General features: G+C 46.2%; 1 protein-coding gene across 1 annotated transcript; it reads right to left on the bottom strand.

Moving 5' to 3' along the window:
- Positions 1-4,471: 4,471 nt before the first annotated feature.
- MALSU1 (mitochondrial assembly of ribosomal large subunit 1) lies at positions 4,472-10,524 on the bottom strand. The gene is made up of 4 exons (XM_088519726.1): positions 9,939-10,524; positions 8,034-8,212; positions 6,045-6,126; positions 4,472-4,701 (listed from the first exon to the last, which is right to left on the bottom strand). The coding sequence occupies exons 1-4, from the start codon at positions 10,522-10,524 to the stop codon at positions 4,544-4,546; spliced, it is 1,005 nt and encodes a 334-aa protein (XP_088375852.1). The 3' UTR covers positions 4,472-4,543.
- Between the last annotated feature and the right edge of the window lie 1,756 nt (positions 10,525-12,280).

Below are 12,280 nucleotides of genomic sequence, written 5' to 3'. Positions count from 1 at the left end.
AAGATCATTGTTGTACAGATTAGATGATTTTGAAAATGGTCTGAAGTGTTTTTTCCTGCATCTCTTCTTTACTAATTGGTTTAAAAACCACAAACTTATGTTGTAGTTTTAGCAGAGAAAAATGAGTTTCTTTTTCCTTTTTTTGACAGTGACCTTCATCTAGCCTTTAGGATAACTACTTTTTTTTTTTTTTTCTCTTACAATGAATTTAAAATTACTGAAGTATGAAAAGTCATAGCATTTAATTTTTGTTGAGGCTTAAGTCAGTCTGACGTTCCTTTCTTAACATTTGAGAAGGATTTGACTTTGTTATTTTCCATAAAAGTTACTTTACAAATATGCGCTGCATTTACATCTGCTGATTTAAATACTGTCATCTCTCTTAAATTTCTAGACTTAGTATGGTAAATCATGTTTGTTTTCTTATTTTCAATTGAGACTTGGTAATTTGGAGTATTTGGGAATAGCTAGAAAGTAAATACTGTAAATGATTTCAGTATCCACAAAGTATGGATCATTTTTCATCTGTAATGTGCCCCCCAATGCAGCTCCACTTGCCAGATGCCTCTGAATGGAATAAAGAGTTTAACTCCTATCATCAGATACAGTTGTGTGTTGTGTTCTTGAGAGCCTCGTGAGGCCGAGCAGTCATGGTGCTTCCATCAGGTTGCTCAGGGCTTTCTCTCCAGACTAGTAACTGCGTGAGGGCCAGTGGCCACCACGGGGCTCCCAGCTGTGCTAGGGTGCCCGGCAGCCAGGGCCTGTTTAAGAGCGGTAACTTCTGTGGCTTATAACTCCTCATCTCCCTTTCATGAGACACCACCCCCAAGCCCACAGCACAGCCCCTAGTTTTTGGTCTCAATTTTACCGAAATGCCCTGGGCCCATTTGCTTTGGCAGGGCCGTGCGCTCAGCAGTCGTGACGCGGGGCAAACACAGTGGAGTCTGCAGCGGCTCTGGAGCGTGATCCCAGCTGATCACCTGCCAACTGTTTTGGCCGCCTCTGCCCCGGTCTTTGCTCTCTGTGATGAAGCTCTGTAACTAGCACAGCCCCAGAAACTTGCGTAGGCCGAGCCTGCCGCACTAGCGAGCAATGTGGCAACCCCGGTCTCGCCTCTGCCCCATTGCTGTGTGCCCACGGCGGGGCAGGGAGGTGGTATCTTCTCTTGGCTTAGATCCCCACAACCATCCTCGGGAACTGAAATGAGGATAGATGTTTAAAGGTGAATATCTTAAGCGTGGAGGAGAGCAGGTGAAGAAAGAAGTGATCATGAGTAAAATCATTCTGTATCTTTTAAGGTAAACCAGATTACTGTGAACTTCTGTGTGTGATTTCACCCCTTCCACTTGTCAGTGTGTCTGTTGGAACCAAGTAGGCAAAAATAAAAAGGGAATTGAAGAAGCAATCTCTGCAGCAGACACTCATGTACAGTCCTGCATTTCACAGAGACCTCCCATGCCACTAGAGAGCCACCTTCTAAGACGTGGCATTCCTGTCATTTGAGCAACAAAAATTAAACCTTCCTCTGTGTGGCTGGAGCATTTGTGATAGCTGAATCCTCTACTTGTTCAAGCATTTGCTAAATCATGGTGCTTTCAGTTGCTTCCGACCTTCCAAAGCTTTTGTTCCTAAGCTGCACTTTCCAAGGCATGCGCTCCGTGTGCTGGTGTCCAGTGCAAGCAGCATGTACGCTGTGCGGGACAGCGGGGCTTCGAGGGGCTGCCAGGGCAGGCGCAGCGCACAGGAACGCGACAGGAGCTGCACAGAGCGGTGCGCTGCGCTGCAGGGGCTAGCGTAAGGGCCAGGCGCAACCACGGCTGCGTGACTTACTCAAATGCAGTGCAGGACACTGGGGATACAGGGACCAAAGCCCTGGACTAGCACTCTTCCTCTGTTGCCCCATCATCCTCTTCTGCAGAGACTCACCTGTGCAGCTGCAGGAGAGGTGGCACGGCAGGGAGCAGCCAGAACACACGTAGTAATTCCCAGCACCCGGCTCTTTCCAGCACATCTGGCTGGAGCAGTAACTTGGTGAAGAATGTGATGGTTTTGTGAAAGTGGGAGTGATGAAGTTCTTTTCCTGAGCTAGGAATCCTGATATTTAGCAGAAGCTAGTGGATCTTTCCTGATGCTTTCACTTAACTCCTTTCCACAGTGTGCTTTGGCAGTAGATTCAGTTGTACTTTTTCTTATACTTCACCGCTTTTTGTCCACTCATTTCTTTTTGTCTTGTCTTACCTTAAAGGCTACCATCCCTTTCCCATTTCAGGCGTCCTAGTTGGTTCCTGTGGAGGCTGTTCCGTATCTTTCTGTTCTTTCTGGCCCTCTCCTCTCGTTCCTGCTGCCTTTGACACTGCACGCAGCGCAGCTGCCAGCGGCGAGGCGCTGCGGGGCCGTACGATGGCAGGAGGCTCTGCTGCTGCAGCCAGTGCTCCGCAGCAGGACGAGGCAAACAGCACACGAGGCTCAGGGAGGCAACCCAAGTGACTTCCCAATACCATTCCTCGGAGGAAGCATCGGAGTTAGAACCTATCCCTCCATGCAGAGCGTCAAGGTTATCTTTACCCCCTGTGCATTACTTGTTGCCAAGTACCATGATATAATCTTGCAAATCTTTTTTTGCAGTCAAGTATATCACTAATGCCTTTCTTACAAGGGCAAAGATACTTTATCTGCATTACTACATCAACAAGGGGTCCTTGTTTAATTTGCAGAACTATCTGCTGCCTTTTAGCAAAGAAAAGATTAATTCATGGCAGTTATTCCTGAAAGAACAGAAGCTAGAGACACCACAAGCAACCTGGAAGGTTTTTTTTTTTTTTTTTTTTTAATTCCTAAACCATAATACTTCAGTATTAAAAAAAAAAAAAAAAAAAAATGTGGTCAAGCCCCTTAATTCAGTATGGTGTAACCAAGACGTTGCCAAGAAATGGCTCTACACTCAATGGAAAGAGTGGGAGCCAGAATAAAATCTGACTTGTGAAAGGGAGGCAAGTTACTTCGGATATAGTTGGGCACATTTCAAGTGATTCAGAGCGGTGGCATTGCAGGGACTGCTACTTCGTGTTTGTGAAAGAAAACAACTGTGGGTAGTCCTTATCTGTAAAAGATGTTAACATTTTCAACAGCTGTTAAACTTATGAACCATTTCATGCTCATGGGATGAAAAATTCAGCTGCTTTCTCCACCTACACTTTCTGCAATGTCTATCACTAATCCATGGCTCGTATTTTGATTTCATCTATTGTGGTAGCCTTCTGGTGCAGCTGGTTGTCTCTAGGTCACTGCTGCCAGCGGGACATGAGCGCCCGCTGCCTGCACACACTCCAAATGGCACAACCTTCCCTGAAGGAGCCCTCGGCTGGCATTCCTCCTTCCTTGCTCTCTCCCTGAAGGGGAAGGGTGCACTGTGTCCTTGCACTAGCAGCAGCTGCTGTGCAGGGGGCAGACTCAGGCAGAGCTTGGAGCAGCTCGTGCAACTTCAGAAGAAAAAGGTCTTCACCCTCAAGATTTAGCCTGGCGGGGCAAGCTTCTCCCAAGGGGAAGGGGTCCGAATCCAATGCTACATGTTTTACATATAGGCAACTGTTCTTACTGCCTTAAAGCTCTCCTGCCCAGATGCTAGGAAGGGCAGCAGCCAGTGCGTGTGACCAGTGCACAAGGCCTCCTGCCAGTGCTGAACTGTCCCTCAGCAGCAAGCAGTGCCCCGGGACTCGGGCTGCCTCTAGCCCTGCTCCCCTCCCTGCATAGGGCAGGGGGGCAGTTTACACTGCCCCAGCCTCTTGCCTCAGAGTCTTTTGCCAGAAACTAGGTGAGAGGAAAAGCAGGAGAGAGACCAGACACACTTAGAACAAACTGCATCTTTTAACATGCAAAGGAGTTGAAGCTCTTCAGTGTTTTTGTTTTGTTTTTAATTAAGAACAGGTTAGCCTTAGCTAAAGGACTGAATTTCTGTTAACTCAAGGTGTATTTGTCACTCCTCTTTCTTTGGTTTTGGGTGCTCACTTAGTACCAGTCCATTTCCCCTCTTCCTTCAATTCCAAGGCAGCATGATTTGCTTCGCCATAACAAGATGCACCTGACCTACTGCAAAAAGGTTTTACTTAAGCCATACTGCTCCAGGCAGGTCTCCAACTTGCAGTACTCACTTTTTGCAGGATTGATGTGTCATGTGTGTTATTGCTACCGTAAGACCTTTCACCCATAAAATAAAAGCCAGAAGGCCAGAGACACTTTCAGATAAGCAACTTCAGTAGCTGTCAGCTCCCCATGCTTCTCACTATAGCCACCCTTGAGACGGTGACTCCACCATGAAGTTTCCTTATGATTTGATTCCTTCTTTATGGTAAAGCCTGATCAGTTTAATAGCTTGTTCAGAACCTTACATAGGCACATCCAGTAAAACATCCTGTTCTGTGCTAGTCAACTGCAGCAAGTAATCCCACTCCAAGCCTGAGGCCTGTGAGGGCACACTCTTCACTTTCCACCTCGGCAACTCAGTAGCTCTACTAAGCTCTTGCTGCAGCTCATTGCAAGGTGACAGTCACTGCTCTTGGGGAGCAAGTCCCAGTATAAAGTCTTCTGGCAGCAACTGTGGCATCATCTGAGCTAACTGGTCGTCATAGGAATGGAGAGTCCAGAGCTTTTCCAATTCGTACCTCTCTCTCGTCTCTGGGAGCATGAAATGCACCACTATGTTACCTGCACAGAACAGAAAGTCACAATAAATAAGCAGTCACAGTTGGCCTGGGAGTCATTTATAGTACATGTCTGGGCAACAACTCCAACATGTCAAAAATAATTAGCTACAGACTTTAACTTAATAGGGTGATAGACCTATTTTAGCAATCTAGCAGCAGTGAAACTTAGCCCTCTGCATTAATTGTAGAACTACCATATTTCAAGCTGCACAAATAGTTCAAGTTTCTCATCCCTATTCTGGCCATGTGTGACAGAGAAGCTGCAGGAGGTCTCCTCTTAAGTAGCTGGCTCCATGTCCTAAACAGAATCAGGAATCAGTCATTCCTACAGAAAACTCCCAGAGCAGTCAGTAGAAGACAGCAATATTCTAGTTTAACCTGAAACTGTATCACCAGACTCCAGACCAAAGTAAGTTGCAACTTCTAGAAAGAACACTGAAAGAATTTTTTCCTCAAAGAGCACCTTCCCTAAATTTCCTTATGACAAACTTCCAATTTCCCTGTAGTATTATTCAGGTATACCCAGTAACTTTTTTCCACAGGTCTGTTGCTCAAACCTCAAATGGTTTTTTATAAAGTAACAGGTCTGAACTTCAACCGAGCTTCTCCTTCCTACTACAATTAGGTTTTCCTGCATGCTCACTACTGCTTGTACAAAATAAGTGAAAAGAAAGCTAATCCCAGGGCACTTTTACAATGCACTTGTTTGCCTAGTAATGCCTCAAATTTCAATTGATTTTCAATTAGAATTGTCAAAATCATTGAAAGTGAAGGGGCTGAGGCACTGGCTGTGCTGCTTCCTCACCCACCCGCGGTCACCTGCTTATCCTTATTCCCATCGCAAATCCAGAGGATGAGATTCTAGAGGTGGCAATGAAGGAGCAATACTTTTTGAAAGCAAAGACCCTTATGTTTGTATGCAGCGTTTCACACTCTGGAGCAAAAAAAGTTTCTTTAGGACTGTGGATTTACCCAGTGTCTGGGGTAACATGACCAGAACAGTGAAGAGTTTCATTTTATTACTAGGAAAGCATGAGGCATGCAATCATATAAACTTCAGAAAATTGGCTGAGTTGTCTCCTCTTTCTACTACCGTATTTTCAATGTATTAAGACCTGTTTTGGCCCTGAAGAGTAACTACTGCTGCTTTCTTCTCAATGCTAATGATCTTTAGCAAAGATGAATTCAGTTATCTCAGTGAATTCAAGCAACAGTAACATCTGAAATTCTGGAACAGCAGAGTATTGTCAACTCTCCACAGCAACTAGGGCTCACACTGAGACACTTCCTTCAGCACAGAGCTCATGCAGAACTTGGTTGTTTGTCAGATTTGCAAATATTTACCAAAATCAATGCACAGCCAGTCATCCGTCTCTTTCCCTTCAATGAGAGCATGAGAATCACCTTCTTCTTTCTGACACTTATACTGAGAGAGAAGCAAGAGCATAAAGTTACTTCACACTTACTTAAAAGCACTCAGACTTAACAGATAAGATGGACATTGTCATCTAGAGTTGTTACAAGTCTGAAATAGTCTAGGTGATGTAATACTAATTCTGTAGTCTGTACAAGAAAAAAAAGTTTGCATTAATGACATTTTAGTATAGAATCTGACATTGAAATGCTCAGAATTTCTATAGTCATGCATAAGGATTTTTTTTTAAAATCAATTTTGGACACAGTTGCTTAGCAATTAAGTTGTCTTTCAGACAGAGGTTCCCCACGGTCGCCCGCATCACTAAGTTTCCTTTCAGGCAGCTGTAGTTATTCTACATGAGCTAGTTAAGGATGCAGGAATTGTGATGCCCAGCTTAGCCTTTCTGGAAAGGGAAGGCAAATGAATCTGGACATAAAGACCTTCAAAGGGGTCGTCCACCTCTTGAAAGCACATGCTGAACACTGCCTGCAAGACACAGGTACACAGCTCCACTTTTTACAGAGGAAGCACAATGGGCATAAAGGTTTTCAAGCTACCAACCTTTGTGAGAGAAGGGAGAGCAGCTCAAAGCAGGACTGGAAAAGCTTAGCAGGGGCAAGGTAGCTTCCAATATAACATGCTGGCTTTCGGGATGCCAGTTAGAGATGCCCAACTCTCCCACCTGCTACGTAAAGAACACAGGTGCTCACGAGCACTGGGGAACTTGGACAGCTCGAGGCTGAAGCCCTGTCCCTTTCAGATCTGTCCTTAGCCTATTTGTTTCATCAAGACAAGCATCAAAGGATGGTCACTCAAACGTTAAGTCAGATGAGTTTTCACACTGCTCCTTATCCAAATACCTTACTTCTAGTTTAAACAGCCTATCAGAAAACTATGGAAAGCTTTTAAAGCTTTGTTACCACACAGCTTTTTTTTTTCTGTGCTCTCCCCTCTCCCCTCTCCCCCCTGCAACACTTATTCCAGCCCTAAACTGCTGGGGCCCTGGGTTTGTCAGCTTCTCTGGATGTGCAGGAGGGAGGACCCTATGCCCAAGGGTTCAGCCCGTGCAAAGGAAGAGCTCTCACTGCCAGCAGAGGGAGCAGCCAGTTGCAGCACAGGCACATTTCTGTAGGGTGGTGGCAGAATGGCAGGTATTCACTGATCTCTCCTGCTCTGGGGAATACCCAGGGCTGTTGATTTAAGAGTAGCAGTGCCCATACTGCACTTATAAGCAGCCAGCTGGTTCCTTCCTGGCCACAGTTTCTCCTTGTTCCGTGTCAGGTCCTTGTTGCTCCGTAGCACCTATGCTTTTGTCCTGGACTCCATTCCTGTACTGAAAAGCTTACACAATACAACACTTCAGTACAAGAATAGCTGTTGCTTTTCCTTTCCTTCCAGATGTGCACAGAACTCAATCGACGGAGCCACCTTTACAAGCTGGTTTTGTGCTGTTATTTAAATAGCAGTTTGCATTAGTAAACCAGCGAGGGGATCCTTTGCTTTGCAACTTGCCGCCTTTCTTCTAGCCTTAAAAACCTGTGAGCAGCTGCATGTTTAGGGACCAAAGCCTGAGCCAAGCAGGAACACTGCGAAGCTTGCCGGTGGCCTGCTTGCCATTGCCATTAGAGCTTCTCAGCCCTGCCATCAAACTGTGTTACCATCATCACTCTTTTAAACACAGAGAGGTCTGTTTTCAAAACACATTTTCTACATTTTGCAAAGTACAGCTAAAGGAAAAAAGCACAGTTAGTTGCTAGATATATTCAGGACTACATGTCACATGGCTACTAATGGCAGGGCATATCTTGCCTGGTATATCACTATACAAGCAAGTCTTGTGAAATTAACTTCACGACTTCAGTCTCCAACTGAAATTGCTTCCCAAAACCTGAAGGATATCGAGGAAACTGTCTTACCATTTTCAGCATGTACTCTGCCATTGCATGGAGATGTCGTGTTGAAGATCCACTCACAATTATAAAATATTCACAGTATCTTAGTTCTGGAGATACCTGGATGACACAAATGTCTTTAGCATTTTCTTGCCTCAGCAGAGATACAACGAAGTCAATGTTGAACCTGGAAAGTGCATCATCTGGAATACAAAACAAAACAAAAACCAACAGTTGCAAATTTTCTCTTTAATTTCCCAATATCAATAACTTAGAAATTACTAAAGTTCAATAACTTAGAAGTTACTAAAGAAGCAAAACAGCACAAACTAAATTATAGTCTTAGTTAGGCCAATCATTAAGGAGTTTGGTTAGATGCTGATAACAAAACAGGAGCTGCAGATTTTTAAAGCCCATTCAAAGTTGAGAACAAAGCAGTCTTTTGGTAAATAATACTCTATCAGTCGATATTGTTTATTTATACAGTACCCATATTATGCTACACAGTTTCTCAGTAGTTAGTATTCAGGATTCCTTTTAGTAAATACTAACAGCAAGAAATAGTTACCTGAGTCAATACTATCATCAGATATTTGATAGTCAATATGAATGAGGCTTAAATACTTCAACAGCCACAGGTTTTAAGCATATTAAAAGCCTTTCAGAGCACTGCTTGTGAACAGGTGATATGTGGTGGTGAAAGTGCTCTAAAATCTTAGGTAGATTAAATCAATACAGAAAATAGACCTGATATTGAGTTAGTACAACTACTTCTGCTCACATACTGAAATCAGATTGTTTCCAATTGGGTCTAATGAGTGAACGACTTGTGCATGCACTGAAGGCAGATTTGGATCTGCCTGCGACGCAGGCCTGCCCCTATAAAGTGAACATTAGTGCGAAGCAGAGCCAAGCTCACACTTACCAATGTAAAGGAAAGGCAGACAAAGGAAAAATAGCTACATACAACCATATGCGTGAATGGGGATATGAAATTGGATCAGATGTCTGTAAAATACAGCCTTTGAGCTTAGGGACTTATGCACTCTTTCAACTTTTGCTGTGGTCACACATGCAGAAAATTAGCAGTGGCCACAGCTCCTCCAGACACAGCGGTTACCAAAGTTAAATATTTGCCTGGTAGCCACATGTGAAGCCTCTAGCGCCTGCTCCAGAGGAAGGATTAAGCAGCCCCCGGCTTACTCAGCCGCGCTGCACGGCACAGCCAGACCCAGGCGAGGAAGAGCTGCCACAACAACCCATCACAGGGCGACCAAGCCTGTACCAGCCCTCGCGCTGCTAAATCCGTCCCCATTCCTCGTACGGGGAAGCTTCTATGAGCACACTTTGACGAAACACGCCTGCAGCTCGGCCATTTCTCGCTGTAGACAACAGCCAGCGACCTGTCACCTTCATACAGTTTGGGAGGTGATGCGGCGTCAGCAGCAGCACTGCAAGTGGGAGATCCATGGCCTCGCCACATAACACAGCTGCTTTTGCCACTAAGCACCTACAAGGCTCCTTGGGGGCCTGCAGGGGATGGCTTGCGGGTTTTGCGAGTTTTTTATTTATTTTTTGAGGCATTATTATATTTCACGGCACTATTTCACAAGGCCGGGGAGCACATGGCTCTAGCTCAGCTGCCTTGTCTTGATGTCCCGGCCTGCAGTCACTGGGGAAGAAGCCAGCAGAACCGCTTACCGCACACGCGGCAGAACCGCCAGCTTTGGGGCATTTAAGCAGCCACCACCTCCCCAAGGGAGAAACCTCGCTAGCTTCAAGCGCGCCCTTTAAAATTATGAAGCCGCAGGCCTGACTGAGCCGCCTGACGAATGCTGGGGGGGTGGGGGGGGAAGCCTAAGACCCCGAGGGACCGGCGCTGAGGGTAGCGCGTGCCCCCCCACCCCGCCCCGCCCCGCCGGTCCCTACCTGCCGCCGGGCGCCATTCCGCCGCCCCCCGCGCCCAGGCCGCGCCGGCTCCGCCGCGCCCCGCGCCGCTGCCCCCGGGCAGTGCCACCGCGGCGGGTCGCGGGCCGGCGCGGAGGGCGCCCCCCGGCGCGGCGCGCGGAGGCCGCAGCAGGCGGCGCCCCCACAGCAGCGCCCGCCACATGCCGCCCGGCCGGGCCCCGCCGCAGCGCCCGCCCCCTCCCCGCACGCCATTGGCGGCGGCACAAGCCGCCCTCCCGCCCATTGGCTCCTCCCGCTGTCGGTCACGCAGCGCCAGCAGGGAGCGGGCTGGGGCGCATGCGCACTGGGTGCGTCTTGTTGCGGCCGTTGGTGGCCGTTGGTGGCCGTTGGTGGCTGTGGCGGGAACGCAGCGGGAGCCTCCGCTCTCCGAGGCGCGGCCGTTGGGAGCGCGGGCTCCTCCGCTCGCGGTCCGAGCCCCGGCAGGAGGATTTGGGGGTAGCCTTGGTGACCCTGCGGTGCACACCCCGCCGCGTGCCTCCTGAGGGGTGTTTTGTGCTAGGAGGGGGGTCGTCGTGGGGAAGGAAGGCCGCTCCACCCATCTAGCCATTTTTTGCGACTCTCCGTTTTTGGGAACCCAGAAAAGAAGCAGCTACAAAAGGCTGGCGGTGCCGTGCAAGCCATAGTCTTTTATGCGAGTCCAAGCCCTATTCCCTCTTTCAAGGGCTGTAGTTTTGTCTAAAATCCCACCCAGGCTTGACACTTGGGAAAGCGTATTTTTCATTTGCGTACTGCACAAACAGTGTTAATTTGCAGAGGGTAATAGTCTTGCTGCATTAGTTTTGCTATGAAAAATTTTATCAGGATTTAAAAAGTAATCACCTACAGAAGTTCAATTCTTTGTATTTACTATGAGTAAAAATGTGTTTCCCACTACAGCCTCTGAAAACAATGGCATTTACAGTGATGTTAATAAAGGCATTCTGACTGCTTTTTTCTCCCTCATGCTGAATGATTCTGAGGGTGATACAATGATGGCATTAATAATAGCAGAAGTGATTTAAAAAATAATTAAAAAGTTAGCTTCAAGCAGATTTCAACTGCTGTGCAAGGCTGGAAATGCTTAGTTCTGCTAGCAGGCCACAGTGTCTGGTTGTCTACTACAACATTTAGTTGGATTCTTTCACCGATCCTTTAGTGTGCTTTTTAGCTGTAGTTTAAAACATTTTTTGTAAGAAAAAAATGTTAGTGACATCTGATGAGACTTGTGCTATAAAAACGTAAATGTTCAAAAAAAGGAGGGGGGAGCAGAACAAACTGTTTGAACTAATACTTAAGTTTTGTGAGATGTTTGTCAGCAGACTGGTTACCAGATCCATGTGTCTGCTTCTTTTGGTGGCATGTTTGAACAGATGTTGTCTCTAAAGAGGATGCGCGTTTGTATTTGATGACATTCTTTGATGTTATTTTTTTTCCAAAGGGGCTGGCTGAAGCCTGTCTGTCTTGTAACATTTGCTGACATACGTTCACAAATCTCTTGTTCACGAGCTGCTGTTTCCTTTGAGGGCCATGAAGTTCATGTTTATCCAGATTTATTCAGGAATCGGGTTCCACGGCTGCCATCAGGTTACTGAGAAAATCTTTGTGCTTCCCAGGTTGGTGGTGCCGTTGATCTACATACGTTTCAAAGGAGGCTGCTGGAGCGGGGAGATAGCTAACAGTGAATACCAGGTGAACTAGAGTGAACTAAAACTAATATCCTTGTGTTTAGTCTGGCGGTAGATGCTGTTCTGAGCGGTATTTAGACCACTCACCATGTTTCTCATTTGGCTATATGTCTTTCTGAGAAAAAGGGAACAGACTCTTTAAAACCATTACATAGTTTATTTATCAGTACAGCAGTCAGATTCCGTATTGCAAAACCAAAAATGTATGACCTGGAAGTCACACCTCAAAAAGCATAATCAAATTATAAATATTCTAACATGACATTTAAAGGAAGATAATGCAAGCAATTCTGTATTCTTAAGGTGAAAAAAACCCCAAAACTATGGATGTAAGTGTGGAGGAAAGCTAATTTCTCTACAGTAGCATAAGATGTCAGTGCTTGTGCTGAAACAGGCTGCTTTCTGTGTATAGCTTACTGACAGCCTGCAGCATCACAAATCCTAAGCATTACAGCTGCAGTAGATCTACCCTTTTTTTTTCTCATGCTGCATTAAAAGTCTTCTTAAGCTTTTGACTAAATTCCTGCACAACAACATGTACACTGCCCTCCTATCATCAGTATTATGCAAACTACACTCCCTCCCATCCTCAGCCTGACTGCTAACTTAGGCCATAAAATTCAGGTAATGATTTCTGCA

The sequence above is a fragment of the Tinamus guttatus genome, unplaced genomic scaffold, assembly GCF_059628265.1.
Source record: "Tinamus guttatus ecotype Peru unplaced genomic scaffold, ASM5962826v1 Tinamus_guttatus_pri_ptg000067l, whole genome shotgun sequence".
NCBI classification, from domain to species: Eukaryota; Metazoa; Chordata; class Aves; order Tinamiformes; family Tinamidae; genus Tinamus; species Tinamus guttatus.
The sequence above is the reverse complement of the archived record's forward strand: the minus strand, read 5'-3'. Positions and strand labels throughout refer to the sequence as shown.